Below are 27903 nucleotides of genomic sequence, written 5' to 3'. Positions count from 1 at the left end.
GAGTATCAGGACTCAGAAACCATCCTTAGGTCACTCACCACACGAAAGGGTCTGCTTCCTCCAGAAACTCCTCACCATGAACAATCTTGCCCAGACCTCTATGGTGGCAAGGATGGTGTTCACTTCCCTCACTACGATGGTATCATTGTCTGCCTCATGCGTACAAAATAATGCCTATGAATTAATGTACAATACTCAGAAATCCACCCTAAACACATCACTAAGCTCATCCATTTCATTTTCACCCACAAATTCACATTTAACACACACACACTTAGTCCAAACCATGGAAAAAAACAGTCACAGGTACTACGATGGCCCCCCCAATATGCAAGCTTCTTCGAGGACCACCTTGAGGAAGAATTTCTGGAAAAATACACCATGAAGTCAATGATATACCTGAAGTTTCAATTCTATTTTCATCCTCTAGACCGAACACCTACACTTCCTCAGATTTCCCACCACAACTTCAACCACCACCATGCATCTATCAAACTCTCTCCAGAATACTCCCACATCAAGATCACTTCCTGGACACCATAATTTGCTCAAACAATGGAGCCCTACTAACCCACTGATTACCACACTTACCTTCCTAGATCCAGCAACCACTCCAAACACCGTGAGAAGTCTTATCTACAGCCAGGCACTCAGACACCACAAAATATGCTCAAAGGAGAAAGTCTGGGATATACACCTTAAAACACTTAAAACCACCTTCACCAAAACAAAGGTGCTTCAGAGAAGTGGATCACATCATGGTAAGGATCACCCAAATACCCCAGGGGAAACCTGCTTCACTACAGAAAAAACCCTTCAGACAAAACCCTTCAGACAACAAACTCTTAGCTGTCAGCTAACATCCCACACTGAAAACCATACTGAATATTGTTCAAGCTGTCTAGAATGGCTCATGACCATGAGCGCCAATCTCAAGGCAGACTTTAAAAAAAAAAAGGGGGGGGCAAAAATCCCAAACTGGTTGTGTTGTCATTACCTAGATTTCACCAACAAAGTATCAAGTGTGAACTCCGCAAGCACAACAACTGCCTCAACATGTGGTCACAGACAGCCCCCCTTGGGTACTCTGGTTTATCTTGCCACCTAGGCAAGCTTGCCTTGTGATAGATGGTCCCTTACACCAAAAGGTCACAATATTCAGGTTACTCTCAGTCCTAAAGGACCAGTCACTTACCCCAGTCAACTGTACCTTAGATCTCTCAAAGGCAACACTTGTGGCCAATTCTATAAAGTAACTAAAGAAATTAAGAGTTATTTAGAAGGTTACAGCAGGTAAACATACAAATGAGTTACGGTTTTAGGTTTCAAAAGGTAATAGAAGCTGCTGTAAGATGCACTCTGTGTTCTTTAGGGCTAACACAAGCTAAGCAGCTTGGGGATCACTTGCTTAAAAACTTACAAATATTGCCCTCTCCAAATTCCAAGCAGCATAGTGATGCAATTCCTTCTGTGATGGTACAAGTGGCAGCACCTACCCTCCTCAACCAACAAAGTCCTTGTCCTTTGCTGTTTCATAGTGGTTTGATTTCCATAGGCCTTCTTGTGTGAAGGACCAGCACTTCACATTAATTAATGCTTCTTTCCCGAGTTACACAATTACAGATATTTAAAATGCACACATTATAACTTTCACCATGGGCCAGAGATGTTATAACAGATCAAAACATGCAGCAGCTTACAAGCATTTCATCATGTGTAAACACTAACACATTCTTGTCAACTTCTGTTTTAATAATGCTAACACGCAGGTGGGACCAGATTGGTCTCCAGCTATGCATTTGTCAGTCAGTGTTCAGTGAGGCTGTCATAAATATAAAGGGAAGGGTAAACACCTTTAAAATCCCTCCTGGCCAGAGGAAAAACCCTTTCACCTGTAAAGGGTTAAGAAGCTAGGATAACCTCGCTGGCACCTGACCACAATGACCAATGCGGAGACAAGATACTTTCAAGGGGGGGGGCGGGGGTGGAACAAAGGTTTGCTCTGTCTGTGTCGTTTTGCCAGGAACAGAAAAGGAATGGAGTCTTAGAACTTAGTAAATAATCTATTAGATATGTGAGAGATTCTGTTTTGTTTAAATGGCTGATAAAATAAGCTGTGCTGAATGGAATGTATATTCCTGTTTGTGTCTTTTTGTAACTTAAGGTTTTGCCTAGAGGGATTCTCTAGGTTTTGAATCCGATTACCCTGTAAGGTAGTTACCATCCTGATTTTACAGAAGTGATTTTTACTTTTTCTTCAATTAAAAAATTCTTTTAAGAACCTGATTGCTTTTTCATTGTTCTTAAGATCTAAGGGTTTGGGTCTGTGTTCACCTATGCAAATGGGTGAGGATTTTTATCAAGCCTTCCCCAGGAAAGGGGGTGTAGGGTTTGGGGAGGATTTTGGGGGGGGGGGGGGGGGAGACGTTTCCAAGCAGGCTCTTTCCCTGTTATATAAATTTTTTAGACGCTTGGTGGTGGCAGCAATAAAGTCCAAGGGCAAAAAGCTAAAAAATAAATAAATAGTTTGTACCTTGGGGAAGTTTTAACCTAAGCTGGTAAAAATAAGCTTAGGGGGTTTTTCATGCAGGTCCCCACATCTGTACCCTAGAGTTCAGAGTGGGGAAGGAATCTTGACAGAGGCCTAAGGCCCTTAGCATTAGCTGGCACCTGGTCTGCCAGCATCACATTAACAATTACAGCCAATATTTGATGGGAACTACATCCTGAAAGAAATCTTTCCTAAACCCCCTCTTCTGGTATTCAAACAATCCCCCAACCTTGCCACGTTCATCATCAGAAGCAAGCTCCCCACAGACCAGGACACACCAACTCAAAGCAGCACCAGACCCTGGCAGAATAGATGCAAAACCTGCAGACATATCTACCCTGCTACCATCATGAATACCCACCTTTCAAAATTCCTGGGTCTACACATTACTCACAAATGGTGTACCTCATCCAGTGCATTAAATGCCCCAACAACTATGTTAACCCTTCTGCTTAACAATCTGTCCCAACTTATATTTACTTCAGATTCTCCGCTTTCTTCCCCAGACCTGAAGAGCAGCTGGGTAGCTCGAAAGCTTGTAGCTTCCACCAACAGGAGCTGATCCAATAAAAGATATTACCTCACCTACCTTTTCGCTGATACCAAGCATGCAATGTTAGAGCCAGAATATACTACTTACAGGGATTCCTTGTAACTGTGGTTTGTCTAGAAGGTTATGTAGCTCATTTCGAGAGGCTTCTATCTTTTCACGATCAGCAGCATCTACCATATATCTTTAAAAAGATATTGTAAATTTAGTTATTCAATAACTTAAGCAGGTTTATAAGCTTCAGAAACTAGATGTACTAGCACATGTACTGAGTTTCAGGACTATCTGTTTGAACAAATTTACAAGTCTTGCAGAGGGGGCAATTGTCCCAAATACTAGTCAGCCAAGTAGAGCTTGACAACCTCTCCCATTTAAAATGTACTTGGAGTTGGGGCAGTCAAGCTACAGACTGTCTCACAAAGGTCGTGCAGATGATTTTAGATCAGAAGTTACATAAACAATAGCTAAAAAGAAATCAAGCCTTAGTTCTTCCCAACACCATTCAAAAGCTAGTTTAGAGGGGCTACAACCGAATTTTAAAGTAAAACAGACCACTAGTTTGCAAATTGAAGTGCAAACCAAAGGCTTATTTCTCAGCTGCAAAGAAGAAGAAAAATCTACAGCTGATGAGAGCAGCCTGACACAGTCTTTACTTACACAATAGCATTAACGCCTCTGCAATATCGCTCCCACATGCTTCGGAATCGTGGCTGCCCTCCTATATCCCAGATCTTAAAGGAAAAGCAAGTTTAGCCAGGCACTAGGTTAAGTCTAAATTTAAACATTGCAAAGCACAGTATAAAAGAACTATTAACAGGTGAAGTGAAGTGCTTGAAAGTATTTGATCCTTATGTCTTCTCAGTAGTTTTCATACAAAGGCTATTTCCACTATAATGGCATGGAAAGTCCCAGTTCTAGTCAGCAGGGTCATCTATCCACACTCTCCCCTACTTTAAGACATTAAGTAAAAAAATAGATGCTTGTATCTGAAAGCTTGACACCTAAAAAATTCACAGAAGTTACAGAACTTCTGTATTACCCAGCACACAGCAAAACAAGATGCATGTCGTTCTAAAACAAAGACAGCGTACGAGTATGCAACTTTGCACTCAGCATACACGCTGAAGTCAGCTATTTGCATGGAGCGTCTCACTGGAGGATTGACAAAAGGAACTCTGGCATATCAAGGGGAAAGGTTACATCTAACTTGCGCCTCCAGAGAAAGTCTCTTTACAGCAGAATACGTAGGAAAAAGTCCTACACTTAAACTCAAGTCATTGAACTTTACAAATCTACAGAGCAGTTTACAAGAATTTAACTGGATCATGCTGTGAAAAGTTACCTATTTATTAGACCCCTGAACAATGCAGACTGAAAACTGAGGTAACAATAGTTTTGTTGTGTTATTTCACTGTGGGTTTCCATAGTTGAGAGTTTCTGATTAAGCAGAATGCAGCAATATTTATGTGCTAGCCTATTAGGGCAAGTGCCTGTAAATGTAACAATATTAAAAGTTTAATACTAATACAAGAAGTTGAAGAGCCTCAAGTCATCCATATTTCAAATGAGTGTTGTGTTCTATACCACGTATACCAGTGGTGGGCAACCTGAGGCCCAACAGGGTAATCCCCTGGCAGACCGCCAGGCAGTTTCTTTACATTTGCACAGCTGCCCGCAGCTCCCAGTGGCCGCAGTTTGCCATTCCTGGCCAACAGGAGCTGGGAGAATCAGTGTGGGCCACAGGGACGTGCTTGCCGCCGCTTCCTCCAGCTCCCATTGGCCAGGAATGGCAAACAGCGGCCACTGGGAGCTGTGGGCGGCTGTGCAAATGTAAAGAAACTGCCTGGCGGTCTGCCAGGGGATTACCCTGATGGGCAGTGTGCAGCCCGGGGGCTGCAGGTTGCCTACCACTCATGTATACCTTCAAACAGGGGCCACTTCATCTATGAATCTGTACAATGATGATCGCATAAATCTGAGGGCAAAACTGGGCTTTGCAATAGAGTGTTCTGATTTAAGGTTAACTCTTGCATTTCCTGAATTAGTTTTAAGGTGTCATGGTAGTGTATCAATGCCAGAAAACAGACCTGTTAAGTTCACAGTTAAGTTCTTGCAGTATAAGCAGCCAGCATAACTTGTGGTATGAGGTTGTGGATCATTTGAACAATTAGCTGCAACTGAAAAAAAAAACCTGCTTTGAAGCCAGTTTCTCAAGAAATCGGGGCACATGGAAGAGTCAGAGCACCAAGAAGGAGAGTGGAAGGCTAAGTCAGTATTGTAAATCAGAATGTATTAAGTGCAATTAGTCAGTTGTCAGTGGGGTTTTTTTTTTTTAATCCAAAAGACACGAGCTAGAATACCTTTGTGGGTACTGTATGTTTCTGCAATAAGCTAAGTGTACATGGGAAGGGTCATAAGCCACACACTGTTATGGGGGGGAAAAATATATATATTTATTTCAGCCCTATGCTACATACTTGGTGTTTCTGGGGGTTGAGGAAATAGGATCAGGACATTATATTAAGGCGGGCAGAAGCCCTGGCCCTCTGAAAGCTGGGAGCCATGTTAATCCAAGTGAGTCTAGTATTCTTGGATTTCTGCTCCACTGGCAGAATTGACAACTTACTATAAGGTAATTTCAGAGCTTCAAATTAGTTGACAGTGTGTTTCCTGTACAGTGCTGTAGATGAACAGGAGACTTTACAATTTGTTAATTATGTAAAAGCAACATCCTTGCCCAAAACTAGAAGTCATTTTAATTTTTAAAGTTACAGCTTTACTCTAGGTACCATAGCAGTGGCATGGGTAAGGGAAGTGGGAAAGGTTGTAGATAAATATTTATTAAGTTTGGGAAGTCTCACTGGACACAAGTCATGAGCAGAGAGCCTTAATACATAAATGAATTGTATGGCCCATATGTTATCTGGAGTCACAGCTTTTGATGTAACCATAGCCTTTCATAATAAGTATCTTGATGCTTTTATCTGTAAATGGGAGGACTAGGGCAGATCAGAATTCTGTCAATTCTAGATGGTATCCAGCAAAAACAGTAGCGACCCTCAGGAGTGTGGATAAAAAACTTAAAAAAAGGCAAGAGCCACATATGCCATAGTATTCTAGATGCAAGACAACAGAAACATAGCAGCAGCATAGTGGGGCACTCATCATGCAACTTCGGATAGGGAGAAGGGAGATCTAGACCAGTCTGTCATATGGAGCATTCTGAGTAACTTTTCCGTGGTATGATTTTCCTTGAAATTGGATAAGTCGCCCATTTTCTGCTAGCTTGAGAACCCGTCATGCTACTGTTCCCAAGTGTGAAGATTTGAGGGACTTCTCCCTTCCTTTGCCCATTTGAGGAGCTAGTGCCATTTTTTGTTCATAATCCCAAATTCCTGTCTCAGAAGGGAATAAACTAAAATTTGATTCCTATTAGACACAAGAGATTATTTAAGCTCCCATTTTAAACTTGGTTTTCCAGAGAATGAAGAGGTTCTGTTGTTTAGCCTGTACATTTCTGGTATATTTCTCATTTAATACAGAGTTGAATGCTGCCTGGAGAGAAGCCAGAATTTAAATTTTTATCTGTGTAAGAACATTAAGAGTTATTCCTACTGATCCACTGGAAATAGTTGAATATAGTCATAATAGAACATGCCAGTCGAACATTCCATTTGAACACAGAAGGGCTCTTACGCATGAAGAAGTTTAACCGAAGCTTCTGGTTTGATTATTCCATGCATTTTTAAATGCTTCAGGAAGAAAAATTGAATTAGAACTTCCCCTGCCATGTTTGCAACTCAGACAAGCAGCATTATACTAGTGACTAAAGAACCGGCAAGCAAAACAGGCTTGTCTTGGTTGTTTGTTTTTTTGGGGGGGGTGGGAGGGGGAGGGAGGAGAGAGAAGAGAGGGAAGACACCTGACTGATGGCAAGACAAAAAGCTGGACTGATGAAAGGTCAATTTAGCTTTCTCAAGTCAATCTATGGAGTTCATTTCAGACAGTGACCTAATCTGAGAGCATCCCTTTAAAAGCTATTGAACACTTTTGCCCCAACAAAGAGCAAAATGTTCTTGACATACCTTTATCGTCACATTGCCCTTAGTAACTTTCCTCATGTTGAAGCCCACTGTAGGAATCATATCTTCACTGAATTGACCTGACTGAACAGAAGAGAGAGTTTGTATTAGATCTTATCACAATAAGCAGAGAATGTTTCAGCACAGAATCATGGATATGCATGATTGACAGGGTTTACAGTACATGGCTATTTAAAAAAAACAAAAACAAAAAAAAACCGCGTCCTCAGATAAGGAGAGGATTTTATAGTTGAAGTGCCAGGAAACATAGGTGATGCAACTAATTTTTGCATGGAGGCCTATTAATTCTCATTTCCAACCACGATTTCCCTCAGGCCTATCCAGAAATGTTTCATTCAAAATCAAAAAAGAATGAATATCTAGTGAGCAAGTACTGTGCGTGAAGCTAAACCAGAGGAAAAATGATTTGCTTACGTTAAGCCATGTGAAGTAACTCAATCTCTTGGTTATACAGAGCTCTAAAAGAACAAGGATGCAAGTACTTCTTGTGATGGAGCTTAGTATTCCAGCTGTGTGCTATGGGAACCTCACTATCACTCTGGAATAGGTATTTTTCCTAAACTATGTAAGAGACTCAATTGGGCAACATGTACAGAGGGTGTCAATTCCCATGGGACTGGCTTTCAACACACACAAAAAAAAGCTATGCTTCAACTCCCTAGGGCAATAAGATGGCAACTGGAAGAACTTGCACAGCCTCTGAGCCTCCTGAGAAACAAAATTGGCATCTCAATTTGCACAAATTTCAACAGTACTCAGAAAAGTGGGAGTGGGGTGTGTCCAGACCTGTAGACAGCAAGTGAGGATTTCAGTGTGACTGAAGGTTTGAGAGAATGTTCATGCTGTTGTGCATTACTATTTAGTATTAAAGATTAGTTATGGATCATGGTCTTACAAGATGTATAAACTGGTACTTCCTTTCATAGTAAGGATATAGTTCCTACTTTTATCTATAGTGTTAGCTTACATTGGCCAAAGGAGGTCTTTTACATGGTACTGGAAACCAGAGGCTTTTTATTTTTTGGTTACAGCAGCTAAACAAACAGGTACAGGTAACAATAGTACAGATTTCTCCCAGGCTATTCTGCCTCAACTTTAAGTTTGCCTCTGCAGAAGTAAATGCTTTCTTCCAGACTCAGGTCTCTGCTGAAGTAGTATTGGCTGTAGTCGGTTTGTGAAATGGGTCAGTGTCCACTATAATCAGACCAAGTCAGGTGACTCTTGGGACATCTCAGATGTGAAAGCTCTCATTACTCTAAGCTATCCCATCTCTCCAATAGCATATTGCCACAAGACAAGACCTTGCACACATCTTTCCATAACCTGATTCATTAAGTAGCTAAACTGTCCTGTAAATTACTTAGGACTTCTGCACAAAGCAGAGTTACAACTGCTTTAAAGACAGGTTTCAGTGTAGCAGCTGTGTTAGTCTGTATCCACAAAAAGAAAAGGAGTATTTGTGGCACCTTAGAGATTAACAAATTTATCTGAGCATACGCTTTCGTGAGCTACAGCTCACTTCACTGGATGCATGTACTCCTTTTCTAACTGCTTTAAACATGGTTCATAAGGTAATATCCAGAGATCATGATCAACTTGTAACAACAGGCCTTGCGCCTTTCTATTTCCTGGTTACAGAGTTATGCTCCTTCTACAGTTCAGTTGCCCTTTAACTCTCCACTGCATTTACCCATTACTGAACCAATGAATAAAGGCAACTGGATGCCTCAAATACAGATTTGCATACAGGTCCAGAAACTGATAAATACAGACTGTTATGTAAATTGATATTTAAACAGATATTATTGCAAATTCACCTTTGCTCATCTGACTGATTATATATAAAGACCTCTGCAGTTATAAAAGTGTGTTGTATGTTGACTTTACTACTGAACTCTGAAATGCAGAGGAAGAGATCAACCTCTAAAGTAAGATACAGTTTAAGTGACAGATGAATGAGCGGGCAACTTGGGTAAATTTACAGATTCTATTTATACTGCAGGAGGTCTTTTAGGAGTTAAGATATGGCCAGAGAAGCCAATGGCCTTTTTACAGTGTAATTCTGAAGCTATTTTTACTTTAGTTTGTAGATAGTTGCAACTAGCAATTAAAAGTGAACCTCAGAAAATTTTGTCTCTAAGATGCCCTGGCAGTGGAGGTTTAAGTTGCTGATTTTTCAAGCCATTGATAGTTCATGTTTTCATTCTCACTGACACGGCTTTTGTTGTGTCGGTGGCTTAGAAAAAGTGAGACTTCTTATAGTTTTGAGGTACTGTGTAAGTAGGTCAGTGAAGTTCCATTTCATTATTCTAGATGCTTCTCACCTGACAGGTTATTTGGTACTTATTTTGTAACACATCAAAAAAAAAAAAAAAAAAAAAAAAAAAAAAAAAAAACTTACTAGCCATTCTGCATATTTTGATATCTAGTTTTCAGAGCTTCCTCAGCATTTTGCAAATGTTAGACTCCGAAGGCCTCTCAGTTGAGCACTCAGAAAATACTACCTATTTTTTGAAGGTGATGGCCGGGGCTTCAGAAATTTATTCAAGCCATTCAGGTGAACACCTCTGTCCCCCAAAGCTACATTGTGGCCAAACCACACCCCACAGTTCCTTCAAGAACGAAGCAGCTCTCTACTTTAACATCAACTTGATAACATCTCTACAAGTACTTGCTTTGTTAGACTGTACCTTTCCCTTTTAGGTTTCAGGCCTACTCCCCACTCTTTCCTATACAGGATTGTGGATGGCTTGTGTGTGTGTAGTGGTCTTCTGGTTAAGTTTTTCCTCTTCCTCCCACCCCTTATGACCCTTTCCCCCCCTGCACTGTGCAGTCTGTTTCACTTCTCCCCAGAGATCCCTTTACCCTACTTGCTACTATGTAAAGCAGTGGTCCCAAAACTTTTCAGGGTCATGCCCCTCCTAAGCCACGTCCCCCTCTGCCACCGCAGGAGCAGAGCCACAGCTCTAGGGCAGGGGGGAACGCAAGAGGGGCATGGACAGGGATAAGGCAGGGGGCGGAAGCAGAAGCTACAGCCAGGCATGGAGTCACAGCCGGGAGCGGGGGCTGGAGCAGAGCTGGATGGTGCTCCGGCCACACCCCCATGGGGGCTGACCTGGTCCCTGCCACCCCCCCCCCAAAAAAACCGAAACAACAACAACAACAACTTTGCTCTGGGGGTGTGCCCCACAGTTTTGGGACCTCTGATCTAAAGAGTCTCTCTAACAGCACTACCCACACAGGACAGAATCAGGCCTAATCTTTAGATTAAAGGTGTACTCTACCGGCTCACACAACAAGAAACCAATCACCTAAAAAAAAATCTATTAAATACAACTAAGACCTCATTTATTAAGTATATTCAGAATGTGATTGGACGCTTTAAGCAAGGTAAGCAAAAACAGCCTCAATATATTTGTAAAAAGTTTTTGACAGCACATCTGATGCAGAAAATTTATAAGCAGTAATATTCTGTTTGTCAGGCAAAAGCTGCCTGAAACAGCAATGTCTGTCTTCTCTGAAGGTCACAAGACCACATTGCTTGCTATAATGCACAAGGTTCCTGCTTTTATCCTGATCACTTGGCTTTCAACTTTGCTCAACTCAACTCTTTTTCCTGCTCTTTATGTCATCTGTGCCTTCTTCCATGCTGCTCCTTACATCTGAAACTCCCTCCCTCAAAAGCACAGGTGACCATTTCTCCTTAATATGGCTCACTTCTGTAGAACCTAGCCAAGTTAATCAAATGATCAATTTTGAAGTCATACAGTGCAATGTGTGCAGGGCCCTGTATTTTAGGGGACAATGTATTCAGGTAAATTGGTGCATAAATGCCCTTCTGGTAGCACAAACTAAGGTTTCATTTTAAAGAAGGCAAAAGACATTCCATTTCAAAAGAAGACTACTTCAAAATGTGAAACCAATCCAAAGTTGAAGATATTTGCCAAGTCTACAGGTAGCTAAGCCAACAGCTCATAAAGGTGATGAGTTACATCTAACCACTGAGTGATGTTTACAGTTTCACTGCCAACCATTTTAGCACAAGCAAGTTCAGGGGATACTCTGATGGCTATAGTGACAGATATTAGGATGGGTAACCAATACCTATGAAGATTTGCTGAGGTGACAAATGACAAACTCCAAAAAAATGACAAATTCCTAAAAATCAAATTGCTATCAATTCTGCCCTTAAACTAAGAGAAAGGAGATAGATCCCCTCCAATAATCAAGAGCTTCAACTATTCCCTATTCAGCTGAAAGCTTTTCATCCTTGCATTCAAGGCTCTGCACAACTCCACCCCATTCCAATTCCTCAATTCCTAGAAGCCTTATCCTCCACCCAGCCCTCTCATGACTGCTCCCTTAGGCTCTTGCACTCTGTGCTATTTCACGATCCCTTTCATGCTTGGAAAGTTCTAGTTAGTCTCTCTCTCCTCATCCAAGATGCTTCTCAATACACTCCTATTCCATCAAGCATTTCAGCCATTAGACTACACTATCTTTTACTTGTGCCTTTAGGTTGTAGGCTCTTCCAGGTTGTGACTCATTTGTACAGCACTGTACAGATAAGCATACACAAGCAGCACTCTTGAAGTTTCCAAAGGAACTATTCTACACTACATGTCACTAGTCTGAGTGTCTAAACCAAAACTAGGGTACAAATTTGTTTTACAGGATAGGACTTGTTTAGGCAAGTCACAAGTATCAGTGCAGGTGATTCATTTCTAACTTGAATTTCAGCATTTTATAATTTGCCTTATGGGCTACGGAAGATTGTTTCACTTTAATTCTGAACAACCTTATTTCCTAGCTTTTCCACTACCACCCTTCCCACAAGTTTCACCATCATCCACAGTTACCATCACATCTGGTTAACTGTTAGATTTAAGGATCCTTCTTCAGTCTGCTTAAAATCAATTCTACTATGCAGGACAGAGTAAGATTAGTTATTCTGCTGAAAATATTTTTGGTTTAAACCAAAGAGAAAGTCATTCTTTTAAACCCTTGTGACACAACATCCCGGGCAACAGTGTCTTCCTACAAAGCAAACCGTTGAAGTATTTCACGCTATAGTTGCGCCCTCCAAGGAGCTGCAGAGACTAAGTACTTCTAACCAGGAGAAATGGCTGTTTTGAGTTTATTGCTAAAGATGACAGTTGCAAAATCCACCATGTAAGGCAGATGTTGAATGAAGTACCATTTTGTCAAGACAGTACTTAAGCAACTATACTGAAAGTAAGGACTATCTGAAGATTTAATCTCATTGCTACTTTACTATGGCCATCCAACATCTTGACAGATGAAAGGAAATACCACAAAGTCAGTCAATGGTGTGGGAAAAGAACCCATATGCGAGTGGCAGAACTTCCCACAGTGGGTACAGGTCCACTCACCAGATGGAGGTTGGAGCATACTCTGTGCTTCTTGGCTTGCTTGTGGGCTTCAGCCTGGGCTCTCTAATGGGTCTCCACGATGACTGCACCAGCCTTGACCAAGCTTCTCCAGACTGAGCGGTTGTGGGCAGCATTCCCACTGACAAATGGGAGAATGCTGAATTTCTAGAGACCTTGCTTGACCTTGTCGCTGTAGTGGAGCTGTGGCCTACCTGCGTGGCGTGGGTTATTCTTAAGTTGGCCATACAGCACAGCCTTCGGCAGATGATCTTAAGGCATGCACTTCACATGTCCCCCCAGCGAAGCCTGCAAGCGTCCAGCATAGTCTGCTTAGACTGTAGGCTGGTTCTCTCAAGGATCTTGTTGTTAGTGATCCGTTGGTTCTAAGCGTCTCAGAAAAATTAGTAGAGTCAGGGAAGGTGGAAGCTGGTCAATCTCTGCTCCTGCTTGAGGGTACATGACCCAGCTTTCACAGCCATTAAGGAGGGTACTGAGGACACAAGCCTGGTAAGTGGACACCTGTGTGTTCAGGTTAGCAGCTTGTTGTTTCCAGACACGAGATAACTTTGCCAAAAGCGGTAGAGGCTTTGCATCAACAAATCCCACACCATAGATCACTGGTTCATTTTCCACAGAAGTGGTAGTTTACTTCCATCTAGTGATCCAGTTTCCAAAAGTCTCATCTCACTGAGGATTGCAATATCAACACTTAGTTGATGCAATTCTCTATCAATTATGGCGGTTTTCTGAAGTTCATGGTCTTTCAGTTCAAGTATGGTTAATGCAGTGTGAACATCCCAACAAGCAATGATTAATTTAGAGCCAGGAAAGAAGAAATTGGATGGGAGCTCTTTTTAGCCCATCTTTTCTAGGGCCTTCCCCAAACTGGGGTAAGCAGGCCACCCCTAAATAGGGCTGCTTGGACATCTGAGCTGCTGCCAATGCCTGGGTCCTTCCCACCTGGACAACTGACCATCAAAACGATTGGTATAGATTTGCTGCAACTTCTAGACAAAGCACCACTCCAAGTTGAAGGAAGCACCTGCCTTATTGTGTCAGCAACTGTGCCTTTTCTAAATGGGTGTGGTCTCAGGAGCGTCGATACTATTGGCCAACAGGACTCTGGCTCATTGCTTTTCTGGGGACATTTTCTTCACCCAGGGAGTTCCACTACCACCTTGGGCACCCTTGGGGCTTCCCAAGCGGAAAAAGGTTTATTGCCGGTGCCTGTCACATTGCTGGTTGCACAGTCTATGCATCCAGTGGCAAATCCTGGAGAAACTGGCCAGACAGTATTGCTACTTTACAGCAAGGTAAAAATAAACTAGCTTTAGTATTTCCATAAACCAAGATTTCATTTCAAGCAATGGTCAGCAACTTTATTTAGCATTAGAACTACTTTGAGGGCAAGTCATGTTGTCCACTCTTCTAGATACAATATAATGCATCCCATTAACAAGCTACTACAGCCACCCATTAGAATAATATCTGCCTACTGAACAGATGGTACACATATTTAATACTATAGGCTTATAATATAGAATTGTATAATAAAATCAGCACAGTCATCTTAGGTAAAACTCTGCAACCTTGGAGCACGGAAGAAGTTAAATTCATCGCTAGACAGAAGATTCCATTTGTTTCTAGTGTCTTTTCCCCCTTCCCCAGACCCCTCAAAAGGCAATTTTAACAGCTCTTGTACAGATTCCATTTCAGTTACAGCTTAGACAGGAGAAAGTCTGAAACACCATTCCATTAATTTCTAGCTTCTGAAGAAGCCATCTGCAAGAATTACAGCTTCCTTGATGAACAAAAAGCTCAAAAAACTGCTGACAAATCTTTCTCCAGAGTATCCGTTCTACTGGAAGAACGGTAAATAGTTTAGTTCATAGGCCAGGCATTCAGCAGTACAACTCTTGCAGACTGCCCATCAATGACCTCAACCATTTTTTAGGACCCAGTCCAACAGAATTCTAGTTGTCTGGCTTTAAACATACTTCCATGAATCTATGTAGTCTGAGAAACAACTATCTTGCAGGCAGATGTGGAGTAAGTTAGCACAAAATATGTTGCACTTGGTTGAGGCAACTTTTAAGCTGTCATGAAGAAGCGGAAGGGAAGGCCAGTACCAGCTGCTACAGAAAAAGGAGTAGAAAGCCCTGCAAGAAAGCATTATGAATAGCCTGCCAGGAATTTCTTAGCTACACCTCCTTAGTTAGAGGCTGGGTTATGCCACAAAGCTTGCAGGTTTATATGACTCAGAGTGGAAGCGAGCTGCAGAGCCCTCAACCTCTATCTTTTACCCCCCCCCAATCTGCAGCACTGGGATAAAACCAGCCAGGTATGCTGCTTCTTTCCAAGACTTTAAGTACTTTAGAAGCACTAAAAGTTATTCAGCCTGCTTAGTGTCATTCCCACTCCTGCATGGGACAGAATCTCATCAACAAAATATGCCATCTGTAACTCAAATGCCTTTACTTCATATTGAAGTAGAGTGAATTTTGTTTAGTTTAGAGTAGAGAAGTAGTTTTAATTGGCAAGTTCACTTCCTTAACCCATAATACATTGCAGGCGCCATGTTCTGCAATGTCTGACCTAGGGTTTCAATCTTGAGGCAGGAGTTTGGCTGCTGCATAATGTGTCAATTATATAGCCTGATGAATGCTGTATCACTTTGAGGACAGCAAGCACAGTATGCTGACTCGAGTCGAATGGTAGTGTTTGTTTTCAGTGCTCATTAATACCACACTCATTAGACATCTTGTACTTCAGTAAGGCCTCCTTAAAGATCACTCTTACTCACCTATAGTAAACATCCAGTTAAACAAGCTTCTCCAAAATAAAAAACTACAATATTCCAGAACAGGTTTTACTAAACCAGAACTGAAAGAGAAACATCTACAGAGAGCACGAGAAGTACCCTGCAGTTTCAATTTCTGGCCCGATCTCGCTGTCTGTGCAGCTCTCAATGAGATTCAGAAAAAACAGTTTTCTGATCGGGAACTGGCAAGCAACAAAGACATCAAAAGGAAATTCAAATTTTTAGATGTATTGGGGGGTAGCCGTGTTAGTCTGTATTCACAAAAACAATGAGGAGTCCAGTGGCACCTTGAAGGCTAACATTTATTTGGGCATAAACTTTCATACGGCACTGAATTTAGCTGTATGAAGTGGAAGTCCATCAACTTCATGAAAAAAAACTTGCAGATACATTTTTTTAAATTTTATTTTCCTGAAAATTGGAACTTTGAGGTGCTCCTCACTTCAGTGAGGAAAGTCTGAAGAATATTTGCTTAACGACTCAGACACTGAAGTTTGGTTTATACTCTTATTTTATCAGCAACATTAACTGCTATTAGAGATGCGTGTTATTTGTAGGGCTCTTCCAAATTCACAGCCATAAAAACAACACATGAAATCTGATCTTGTGTGCTTTTACCGTATAGCCCCCCGATTTCATGGGGGAGACAGGGTCACAGGGTTATTTTAGGAGGGATTGGGGTATTGCAACTCATTTCTTCACAGCCTTCAGAGCTGGACGGCTGGAGGCCAACAGCAACACAGAAGTAAGATTAGCAATACTATACCATGCCACCCTTACTTCTACACTGCTGCCTTCAGAGCTGGGCAGCTCTAAATTAACAGGATACCACACAAACATTAAAAGTCCACCAGGAAATAATTAAATGCATAGTTCTATCGGGAGTTTACTTCTCTGGCTCTATATTTTACCTTTCAGAGACCCAATTTTCTTAAAGGAATACTCTAATATTAAGACCCAAAATGTACTTTTTTTTTTTAGAAAAGGGTTTCAAAACCGATGGCAAAAAGACACCCCAAAACACCCTTTCATCCATTCAAAAAGAAAGTGAAAAATTTATAGGTAAATATTCCTTGGAAGCATTTACAACTGCATCATTTGATTAGCCTAAAAGAATTAGAGCCTGAAACTAATCAATTTTCATTGTAAAAGCTGAATATGGCACCTGAGCCAAGTGGATTACAATCCATAATACATAAGGGGACCCTTAAAGAAATTTCAGCTTAAAGTCATTTTAAAGTGCCAGTTAATAAAAAGGCAGATCACAGAACATAAAGGGGACTGTCAAGGTTCCTTCCCCACTCTGAACTCTAGGGTATAGATGTGGGGACCTGCATGAAAGACGCCCTAATCTTATTCTTACCAGCTTATGTTAAAAGCTTCCCCAAGGTACAAACTTTGCCTTGTCTTTGAACCATATGCTGCCACCACCAAGCGTTTTAAACGAAGAACAGGGAAATATCCCCTTCCCCAGCCCTACAACCCCTTTCCTGGGGAAGGCTTGATAAGAATCCTCACCAATTTGTATAGGTGAACACAGACCCAAACCCTTGGATCTTAACAACAATGAAAAAATCAATTAGGTTCTTAAAAGAAGAATTTTAATTAAAGGTAAAAATCACCTCTGTAAAATCAGGATGGTAAGTACCTTACAGGGTAATCAGATTCAGAACATAGAGAATCCCGCTAGGCAAAACCTTAAGTTACAAAAAGACACAAAAACAGGAATATACATTCCATCCAGCACAGTTTATTTACCAGCCATTACACAAAAGGAAATCTAACGCATTTCTAGCTAGCTTACTTACTAACTTGACAGGAGTTGTAAGGCTGCATTCCTGATCTGTTCCCAGCAAAAGCATCACACAGACAGACCAACCCTTTGTGTACATCCCCCCCTTCCAGATTTGAAAGTATCTTGTCCTCTCATTGGTCATTTTGGGTCAGGTGCCAGCTAGGTTACCTTAGCTTCTTAACCCTTTACAGGTGAAAGGGTTTTGCCTCTGGCCAGGAGGGATTTTATAGCACTGTATACAGAAAGGTGGTTACCCTTCCCTTTATATTTACAACAGGGACAGAGTAAGAGATGGGATAAATAATACCAGGAAACAGGTGTTCTAATTGGCCCTCACGTTAATAGGCAAAGTACACCTTCAAAATAAAAGACAATTTAAATTACCTCCCAGACACATTCAGTGCACCAAACCAGATTAGGCTATTCATATACATTATTTTCCAGGAAGAGTTGTGGGCAGGACAGAGTACTGAAACTTTCATAATGTTGGGGTAAAAAGACTTGAGCAAATTTTAGACTCTTCTTTTTGCCTGATTTTCTGATTAGCTAAATGGGTTGTGTTATGAAGACATGCTTGTGGGTGGAACAAAATGCAGATGCAACATCTGGGGTACCACTGTAACAATGCACTACTGACAACCATCTAACCTTATTCTTTCCCCAAACTTATTACAACTAAAGGGCGCTGGGCCTTAGATCTGAATTGTACCAGATACAAGTTAAGAGTTCTATTAACTTGTATAACTCTAACCACCCAGCTCTGTAGGCAGTACAGAAGCAAGCGTTGCAATACCACGATCCCCCACTAAAATAACCCTGTGATCCCCTGCAACTCCCTTTTGGGTTAGGACCCCCAATTTGAGAAACTCTGGTCTCCCTCATGAAATTGAGGGTACAGGGTAAAAGTACACAAGATCAGTAGTTAAGCCAGCAGCGGCACAGAAATAAGATTAGGAATACCATACTATGCCACCCGTACTTTGGCCCTGCTGCTTTCAGAGCTGGGCAGCTGGAGAGTAGCGGCTGCTGCTGACTGAGGGCCCAGCTCTGCAGGCAGCAGTGCCCAAGTAAGGGTGGCAATACCATACCAGGCCCTCTTATCTTTACTTCTGTACTGCTGCTGGCAGCAGTTCTGCCTAATCAGAGCTGGGATCCTGGCCAGCAGTCACTGCTCTCCAGCTACCCAACTCTGAAAGCAGTGCCACCATCCGCAGCAGCACAGAAGTAAGGGTAGCAGTACCACCACCACCCACTATAACCCCCCCGCCCCCAACTCCTATAATTACAACACGGTGACATTTCAGAGTTAAATAGCTGAAATAATGAAATTTACTATTTTAAAAATCTTATGACCATGAAATTGACCTAAATGGAGCATGAATTTGGTAGGGCCCTAGTTATTGTAATATCACTATAGTACTTTTAGACTTGAGAGTTCCACAGGTAGTAAAGTTTAATCTTACCTAGTTTGTTTAAAGTGGGATAGTTACCAGTCACTGTTGTAATGCATGAATTTAAGCCAACAACTAACATGTCTCATTTTAACACGAAGTCACAGTTATATAAAGCTTGTATGCATGCAGTTTGGGAACCGTTCTCTTCAACTCTTTCTTACAATGTCCTTGGACCACAGGATATTCTTTATCAAGAATGTTATACATGAGATATCTGAACATAAACTATTTAGACATTTGCCTAATACAAGCCTTGCTGGCCACACTAGGTTTTTGCCCAACATTTACTATACAGATCTTAGTCCAAAAGAAGTGCTTCATGTTCAGTTGTATTTGAGACACTGCATGTGTAAAGCAAGCTGCTTACTGAACACTTCCATCTCCACTTGAAGTGTTGCAAGCCTCCACAATATGCAGAGTGGTGTAGCTACAGAGTGACAGGCAGCAGACTGCAGTCAGAACACTGGCTTCCTGTTAGCTGTGCTGGCGTTTTGTCTGAAGATCAGTTTGGGATGTAAAGTGAAACTCCAACATATGATCTTAATATGGTTAGTATAGAACTCTAGAGCTGCTACTCCTTGCATCTGCATCAACAATTCATTTCAATTTTCAGCATGGGATCTGTAGTATTAGAGGCAATATACAAAATAAAGTTGATCTACAATACTTGTGTTCAAGTTTGAAGCAATGTTTCTTTGCCAATCTTCAGACATTTTTACTGTACATTATGAACTACTGAAACTTAAAATCAACAGATCTCTAATGGCAATGCCATTACACAGTTTTTATCATAGCCTTTTTAAAGTAACCCAAATATAAGTTTATGTACTACTAATTGGAATAAATTTAAAGAAACCCTGAATGCCTGACAAGTATCAGCTAATAGACTTAGTGACAGTATGCACAAGACCTACATTTCAGATATTTGGATATGTTACTGTAGCTGCCACATGCTTAAGTGTGGAAGTTTGCTTCAAGTCTGGGGAACAGTTGGTTCTGAAGTGAAACTACTACATTGTTCAGACCCTGAAGGAAGGTTAACATTAGGCCAGTGCTAAGACCGTTTTTTCCCTGCTTTGGTCATTTTCTGATATTTAGGTCTCAGCCTACAAGTTTCTGCCTCTATTCAAAACAGAAGAGTACAACCCCCTCCCCAGCAACCACTTGACAGGTGAGCTTTACCCCAAGCCCTAGAAATCGCACTTGGCATTGAGGATGGACTGACTTTTACCATTGAGAGAAGGGAGTACAGTGCAGAGATTAGATCTGTGGCTTAGTATTTGAGCATTGCTGCAGAGCAGCTCCTTAAAATGAAGCACAGGCAAAAACCTCCACCTTTAGTTTCCTAAGGGATTCGGAAAGTGACACATCACCAAAGCTTTGCCATTGCACAAGACAGATTCTTATCTACTAGTCAGCCCAACTTGCTCATGACTTGTCTTCTAGACAAATATAAAGGTATGTCTATGCTGACCTGGAAGCAAGCCTCCTACCCTCGGTCCACAGACTCTGAAGCCTGGTGGGATGGTGGGCTTCAGGGCCCCTGTTCCAGCCCAAACAGTGTCAAAACAGAGTCTACCCTGATATTTTTAGTGCCCTAGTCCAAACCCTGCTACCACAAATCTGTGAACCCAGGCTAGGAGACTCACTCCCCAGTACAGAACCCTATGAGGATATAACTTTGTAGCTCAATTACCTTTACGATGCCATGCACATGCATATCCAACATGGATCATCCTGAGATGGCTTATCTGTCCCTCTCAGCACAACTGGGCTTGAACATCCTTCATTTGGGGAAAAATTCTACCAGTATTTGTATTACAGTAGCATCTAGAGGTTCCAAATAAGGATCAGGGGACACTGTGCTAGGTGCCGCACAAACCCAGAAGAGAAAGATAATCCCTGCCCTAAGGAGTTTACAGTCTGTTAGTTCATCCATTTTAGAAATGGAATTTAATGTACTGTAAAATGCACTTTCACGTTGCAGACACTGTAAGAGAACGTATATATTGAAAAATAAATCAGTCATTTATAGAACATTTGCAGAGGTACCCTTGATATAAATGGGAGGAGAAATTTATGAGTGTGATTGTATAATGCGGTTGCTTATGATGGTAGTGGGCAAGGCTCAGCAGTCCGGAGGCTCACTTCTGGTTTATATCTTATGTTTCTAAAAGCTTACGCTTCAGGGTTTCAGCTGGCCACCTGCAGGGTTCAGGAAGCGATTCTTCCCATGCAAATGTATTCTGGTTGTTTTGTTTCATCTCCTCACTGACACATCAGGGAGGGCCATGGCTTGAGATGGGACACCAGATGGGGCAGGCCATCTCAGGTGGGACTAAACATTCTCTCTCAGGTACTTGGCTAGCTGGTTCTTGCTCACATGCTCAGGGTCTAATTTATCACTATGTGGGATAAGGAAGAAAATGTTCCTCATGTCAGATTGCAGTGACCGTAGGGGATTTTCACCTCCTGCGCAGCATGTGGATGTGGGTCACTTACCAGGATTATCTTGGTGTCTTTCACTTAATCATTTCCCTACCATGATGGTGGCCTGAGGCACTAGTGCAGGGGTTCGCAGGACAAATTTTTTGGTGGCCTCAGAATGCAGCCACCAACTCTTGCTGGTGGCTGCTCTCACACTTTTTCCTAAAATGCTTTAGGAAAACCAAATAAATATGCACATATACATATCCAAATCATTGTAATTTATTTATTGATAGCTAGTAAGTCTGTTGTGAAAAGTGATATTAAACATATAGGTCCAGAAACTGAAGCCTCAAAATTCTCTCATTAAAGGAACACTGTCTTATAATTTAAGACCAACGTTTATGTTTGTAAGAGGGTTTTAATGTCTTATTATAGGTTTAGACTTTTTTAAAGTTCAGTTTAAAACTTCTCCATAATGCTGCTGTATTTTGGATGCAACACAAAAGAAGAAGAATGGGTCAGTGTTTAATAATCTTCATTCCACTTTGACACAGTTGAAACAGTATGAGTGAAAGGTTTTTTTAATGTCTGGTTAACAGTGCATTTTAAAGGTATATTATTAGTGCAGTTTAAAGTGTTAGATTTTAGAGGAGTATATGCTTTCATTAACAGTTGGTTACTATTAAGCGAGGGGACCAGAACATTTGGCAAGTCTGTTTGGTATTAACAAGCTGGATCATATATCAGGCAGCCAGGCATCAGATAGAGTTTTACAATAAAAATCAGTCAAATATAATGTATGAAGTGGCTTTCAGAAGCTGAAGTTCAAATGTAGAACCAATTTACCAAAACTAGTTCAAGACTTTTAGGCTTTGTGCAACAAGAATCTATCAGCTCACTTGAAATATTTGTGTTTCAATTGTGTTACATGATTAAGGAGATTGGTTGCCCACTCGGTTATAGAAAGAATATGACTTGCAGCTTTCAGACAGTATGCCTGATGAAAGGCTGTTGACAGACAAACACTTGCTGCAGAGATGTAGTCAGCAGAAGTTACTTAGTGCAAAAGAGGCTTCAGAGTCTATGAACAGAGAACACTAGAAGTCCTCAATTAAAATCCAAGACAAATTCACTTAGATTACATCTGTTTACCCTGCAGCGAAAAATGTTAAATCTAAAAGCCATAGGCCTCTTCACATTCTGGAAAGTATGGCCCATGATGGAATGATATCCTCCCTTGTGAGCAGGTTTACTCATACACGAGGAAAACTATATTCATTATGGTAGTATTTAATTAAAGGGACAGTGACTAAAGTGGAACCTTCAAAGGTGGTGTCTACTTAGCTACATTTTCTGCCTTACATGGTAGCTAAGTTGAATGGGGGGGGGGGGGGGGGAGAGGAGGAGAAGGAGACACGGACACACCACTTATCTACAAGAGTTTATAACTAGACTCTACTATAAACAGGTTAAATCCCAATTTACATACTTAACAAGGAAGATCTTTGGCAGCACATATACTAAAATTGGAACAATACAGAGAAGATTAGCATGGCAAGATTAGCATGGCCCCTGCGCAAGGATGACATGCAAATTCGTGAAGTGTTCCATAAAAAAAAAAAAAAAAAAAAAGGAAGATCTAATAAGCCATGGAAGTTAAAGACTAAAGTAGTACAGAAGGAAGCTGTTAACTATAGGAAAAGGAGGGACATTTCCATTATTTGGAACAGGACCTATTTTATTTGGTGCACTTTCCAGGTTAAGAGTCATCAGCAGTTGGCATAAGCTGATGAGTAATTGGCATTAAACATTTCACCTGATGAAATCAGATACAAGTCATTACAGGAAACTGCTTGGTACGAGAAACCTTCATGCTGTGTCTACACTATAAAGAGTTGCGAGGGACACGGTTATGACATGATCATTTTTGTAGAGAACATGGAAGACGTGTTCCACACACACCATACAAAATCATTGCACATGTAATCAGTACTAAAACCTTGTATCTACCCTACAAAACTGAAACCACAGATTGCAAGATTCTGCTTGTATTTTAGACCGTGGCTTTACCTTAGCATCCCAAAGTAGTCAAGAAAGCTGTCCAAATGCTTCAAACCTGTCTACTGCTGACCTATCTCAAACCTGTTACATGTGTGGCACAGCTGCACTACCCAATCAGATAAAGATGGAAACATGCTGCAGTTCTGGCATGGGCCAACTGTTACTGACTCACACAGTACTCAAACAGTTTTGCAAGTACATATGTCTTTAATAATAGTGTTTACCCATATAAGTTTCAGTGCTTTAATGCCAAAGACTAAGCAATTGTTAATAAGATTTACAATCTTCTGATCTTCAAATAGTAGACACAGAGTTCACCCTTCTGCCCCGGAGGATGGAAGAAGTGTTTAGTTAGCATCTCTTCTCCCAGTAAGTGGTACTTCTACTACTTCGGCCAGTTACACACTACATGTTCTTTCATCCATAGTGAACTCCTAGTACAGTACATTTAGAGTACTAGGTTTTTCATGGGATTGTTCTTTTCCAAACAATGTGGGAGAGAAAGAACATTACAAGTGTCACTGACCAGCTTGGTAGCCAGAATAGGCTCAAATAAAACCACCACTAAGTAGAGAGAGTCTATTCCCTCTCCTGTCCAGTTGAGACATATAGGACATTTTGATTCCAGTTGTTGCTGGCATCCCATCATTTCCCCCCTTCTTCACCACTAAAGTCAGTCTTGGCTGTAAAAGACTAGAGGCAGCCCCAGATTACTAGTGCTGGCTAAGAACGGATAGAGCTGAGGGCTCTACCTAATAGGCCAGACAACTCCTGAAGTCAACAAGCTATCAGGGTTGTGAGGTTAATCCTGTTGCTCAAAAGTTTGTTTGTTCTGGCCATCTGGAGAGAGGATCCTGAAGCACAGCATTGCAGGGCCTGCCTTAAGTCTGTTCAATAATTTTAAAACCTCTGCTTTCAGAAGGCTGAACTAGAGAGCTTCATTTTGAGGACCACCACACTACCTTCCCCTAAAAGAGCCTGTCTCCCAAACATTATAGCTTAGTCCTGCAGATATGCTTAGGCAACAAGACAGTAGAGGCTTACTTTAGAGAGGAAGTGTTACCCAATGACTAGAGTGTCCTTGTTACACTATATAAGGATGACACCAAAATAGAGTGACTTTCTTGATTAGGCAATACAACTGTCAGAACACGAGAAAGTCAGTTACATTTACTGAGCAAGACCTAAATTCAACATCTGCAAGTTGAAAACTTAGTAAATAAAGTTTCCTTTCCAACATGTTAGTCAAATAAAACTTTGATCGGGGTGGCATGTACACAGAGCAAAATATGAACACTGATCTGAGCAGGGCTTACCCTTCACAACCAGTAAACTGCAAACAAGCTTTGAAATGCATCAGGACTGTCCAAGTGCTCAACAGTTGTATTAAGCCTTGCACACATTCAGGGACAGTCTGATCTATGGGACCATGCTATCTGAAAGTCCTAATTTAAAAAAAAAAACCACACACACACCACACAGCTACAGGACAGTATTGAATCCATTAAAATGCTTTTTGGCAGAAGGATGACATAAGTAGTTTCTTAAGTAGCGAGGACTAGCCATGCTTAACAGAACACACAAAAGTAAAATCTGTGTGGCTGTACACGAATCATACTGTTCCCAGTCTTATGCAGCCAAAAAGTTGGTCTCTCTACTAAGGCAAGCTTCTTATCCAACTTACACCCAAGAATTCAGTGCATCAAGTGACTAAAACTAGTTTAATGCCTCAGTTTCCCTGTAAGTGCCTTGGACTATCAGTTAAGCCCTTTACTGCATGTGAACAAAAACACCAAGTCATACGCATCCTTCCCCACTGCAGTATTGGGTACCAACAGCAGAGCCAGAGGAAACATATGCAGTTTAGTGGTCCAGACAAGTCATTCGATTTGTCTCCTGTTCAGTGAGGGTCATAAGAAACTTCACATAGGAGGCCTCAGACTTATAATAGGTTCAGTGAATCCATCAGGGCACAACAATGAACCAAGAAGTTATTTCCTTTGACTATTCAGAAAGCGTATGCCCTAAAACATTCTATTAACAGGAGAAGGTACAGATTGTTGGAATCAGAATATTTTTAGCAGCTAGGAATTAGCAGCAGAGTGTAGAAATAGGAGAGGAGTGCAGAGTCAGGAGCAGACCTTCATAACAGGAAAAGAAAGCAGCTTTAAGCAGTTTATTGTCAGACTATCAGAAATAAAATGGAAGAAATGGTTGAAGGCACTCTTCACGTTATGTGATTGTTAGTATAGTTTGCTTAGACAACATGACATGGGAAGTTATCCTAAAAACCATGTCATCAAGCTGTGCTGTAAGCAGTATTATGGCTGTCAGTGGAGAGTCTGCATACACGTCAAGCAAACTATGCTACATTTGTTAGTACAGAAAGCACCATTCTGTAGCTATAGTTCTAGTGAGGTCACCTCAACTCATCAGTCTTAGTTTTAAGGAAACAGGTTTCAGAGTGGTAGCCATGTTAGCCTGTAAAACAATGAGGAGTCCTTGCGGCACCTGAGAGACTAACAGAGGTATTTGGGCATAAGCTTTCTTGGGCCAAAACCCTGACGAAGTGGGTTTTAGCCCAAGAAAGCTTATGCCCAAATACCTCTGTTAGTCTCTCAGGTGCCACAAGGAGTCCTCATTGCTTTAAGGAAAGTGCATGATGGATCATCAGCTATTGAGAGAAAGTTATTACAGCCAGTATTTTATCCCACAAAACCCAATACACAGAATGTCAGTTTTATTCTAGTCAACTGTACTTCTATGTTCCAGTTGCACAGATGCTATGTAGGATACTGTGCCAGGAACTGTAAAATGCAACAAGATCTTCATATTAGAGATTTGAGAGATCAGTAGATTATGGCTAATTACAAACCAAATTAAAGCTCAGACAACTGGGTACCTAATCCCACTCAAAAGGCATACCAACCCCTCATTACTAAATAATGGAGTTACAGTGAGGCCTGGAGCAGCTGGTAGGAAGCAGTTGTCTCCCTACCAGACTGGGTAGATTTCCATTGGCATCAGGGCAGTGTCAGGACTGCTAGCCTGCTGCAACCTCCTGTTTTGAAGGTTGGGTCTTCAGACCTGCCCTAAGGTTGCTCGAAGAGATCCCCAAAATCCACCATTCCCCTATACAGAGCCAAGAATCGCCCCCCCCCACTACTATCAGAAACCTCCTCCAGCCATACTCCACACTGCCTAAAGGCTGGGAGAGGAGAGAGCAGCCTGTCCCAACCCCCCACCGAGACAGGCCTGCTTACACCCCCTCCAGCCCAGTGGGGGCCAGGCCAAGGCACTCGGACTCCCTCCTACACTCTCTCCCCCCCATTACCCCCAGGGCCCAGAGAGCACCCCCAGGGCCCAAGGGGAGAGACGCCAAGAGACCTGGATCACGCCTACCCCCGCCCCGCAGTACCCACCCCCCAAGACACAGAGAGAGCGCCCCCCCCCCCGGCCTAATGGGAGATGGACCAATGGACCTGGACCACTCCTACCCCCCCGCCCCCCGGGGCAGTTACACCCTCCCCCCCCGGCGGGAGCAGGCGCGAGCTCACCGCGATGACGTTGACGAAGGTGGTCTTGCCCGAGTACTGCAGCCCCACCAGGGTGAGCTCCATCTCCTCCTTCCAGAAGAGCGAGCGGAACCAGTCCAGCAGCCGGGACAGCAGCGCCAGCATCGCGGCGGCGAAGCGGGCCGAGACCCTCGGGGACTGGCGGCGGCGATTCGCGGGCTGCGGCTCCGGCCAAGGCCAACGCTGCCCTGCTCGCCGCGCCGCGGTCATATGACGGCTCCCCACGCCGGCCTGGGGAGCAAGAGCGGCCCGGCCGGCAGCAGCCGCAAACCCAGCCTGCGGCGCCCCCTGCCGGCCAGGTGTCCGCCCGGCGCCCGGGGAGGACTCATTCTCGCGTACCTGCCCTGCCAGCGCCACCCAGCGGCCACCTGAAGGGCTGGGGTTGGGGCAGGGATAGGGACTGGGGCAAGTGCTGGGACTGGGACAAACAAGGTCAAACTCAGGGGCAGGGATAGGGACTGGACCAGAGATAGGGGGCAAGCATAGGGGCTGGGGCAGGGATAAAGGGATAGGGACTGGGCCTGGTGCACAAATAGGGGTTGGGACACGTGCAAGGTGAGCTGTGCCGTTTCTGCACCCCACTGCCACCCTCTTCCCCTTCTACTCTCACCCTGCTATCCCCCCAAAGCACCCCCAGGCCTCCTTCTCCAATAGCTCTACTGCCCCCATCCCACTCCCTAATACCTCATATTTAGGGTTGGAAGGATTAGATTGGTCAGTCAATTTCACTGTATGTACAACAAATATTTCCATGGATAATAATGGAAATTTATAGATAGGCAAGGTAAGAAAAATGATGCTTGAGAACTTATGAGAGTTTGGTTTAGGGACATTTACTTTGGGTTTTTGACTATTAGTGCTTTAATGGCTATAAAGCTTTAACTTTTTGAATCTCACTGGTTCTTGTCATTAAATAATTATTGACTGACACTCCCCATTATCTGACAACTGCCCCATAATTTCCCACAATTGTGCAAATTTAAATCAATTAAAAAAAATGTCATGCTGAAAAATGAACATCCATATTAGCAGCTGAAATTCTAAGAATATAAACATTGCATTCCACCTCACCTATTCCAAATGTTCAGAAATTTTGAGTCATCCCCACCTCCCCCCAAAAAATCATGCAACTGGCTTAAAAATCATGAGATTTTGAAAAATTAAATATTA

The 27903-nt window shown here is 42.2% G+C and overlaps 1 protein-coding gene and 1 pseudogene across 1 annotated transcript in view; one reads left to right on the top strand and one right to left on the bottom strand.

Moving 5' to 3' along the window:
• ARL8B (ADP ribosylation factor like GTPase 8B) overlaps nt 1-27020 on the bottom strand; it is a 33109-nt gene extending 6089 nt beyond the window's left edge. The window contains exons 1-4 of the mRNA XM_037903862.2: nt 26716-27020; nt 7187-7267; nt 3759-3832; nt 3192-3285 (exon numbers count right to left, since the gene is read on the bottom strand). Of these exons, the coding sequence (XP_037759790.1) occupies nt 3192-3285; nt 3759-3832; nt 7187-7267; nt 26716-26943 (477 nt within the window). The 5' untranslated portion in view covers nt 26944-27020. The remainder of the gene's footprint in view (nt 1-3191; nt 3286-3758; nt 3833-7186; nt 7268-26715) is intronic.
• On the top strand, nt 22598-22714 carry LOC114019818 (annotated as a pseudogene).
• Nucleotides 27021-27903: the final 883 nt, after the last annotated feature.

Source organism: Chelonia mydas, chromosome 7 (assembly GCF_015237465.2).
Source record: "Chelonia mydas isolate rCheMyd1 chromosome 7, rCheMyd1.pri.v2, whole genome shotgun sequence".
NCBI classification, from domain to species: domain Eukaryota; kingdom Metazoa; phylum Chordata; order Testudines; family Cheloniidae; genus Chelonia; species Chelonia mydas.
The sequence above is the reverse complement of the archived record's forward strand: the minus strand, read 5'-3'. Positions and strand labels throughout refer to the sequence as shown.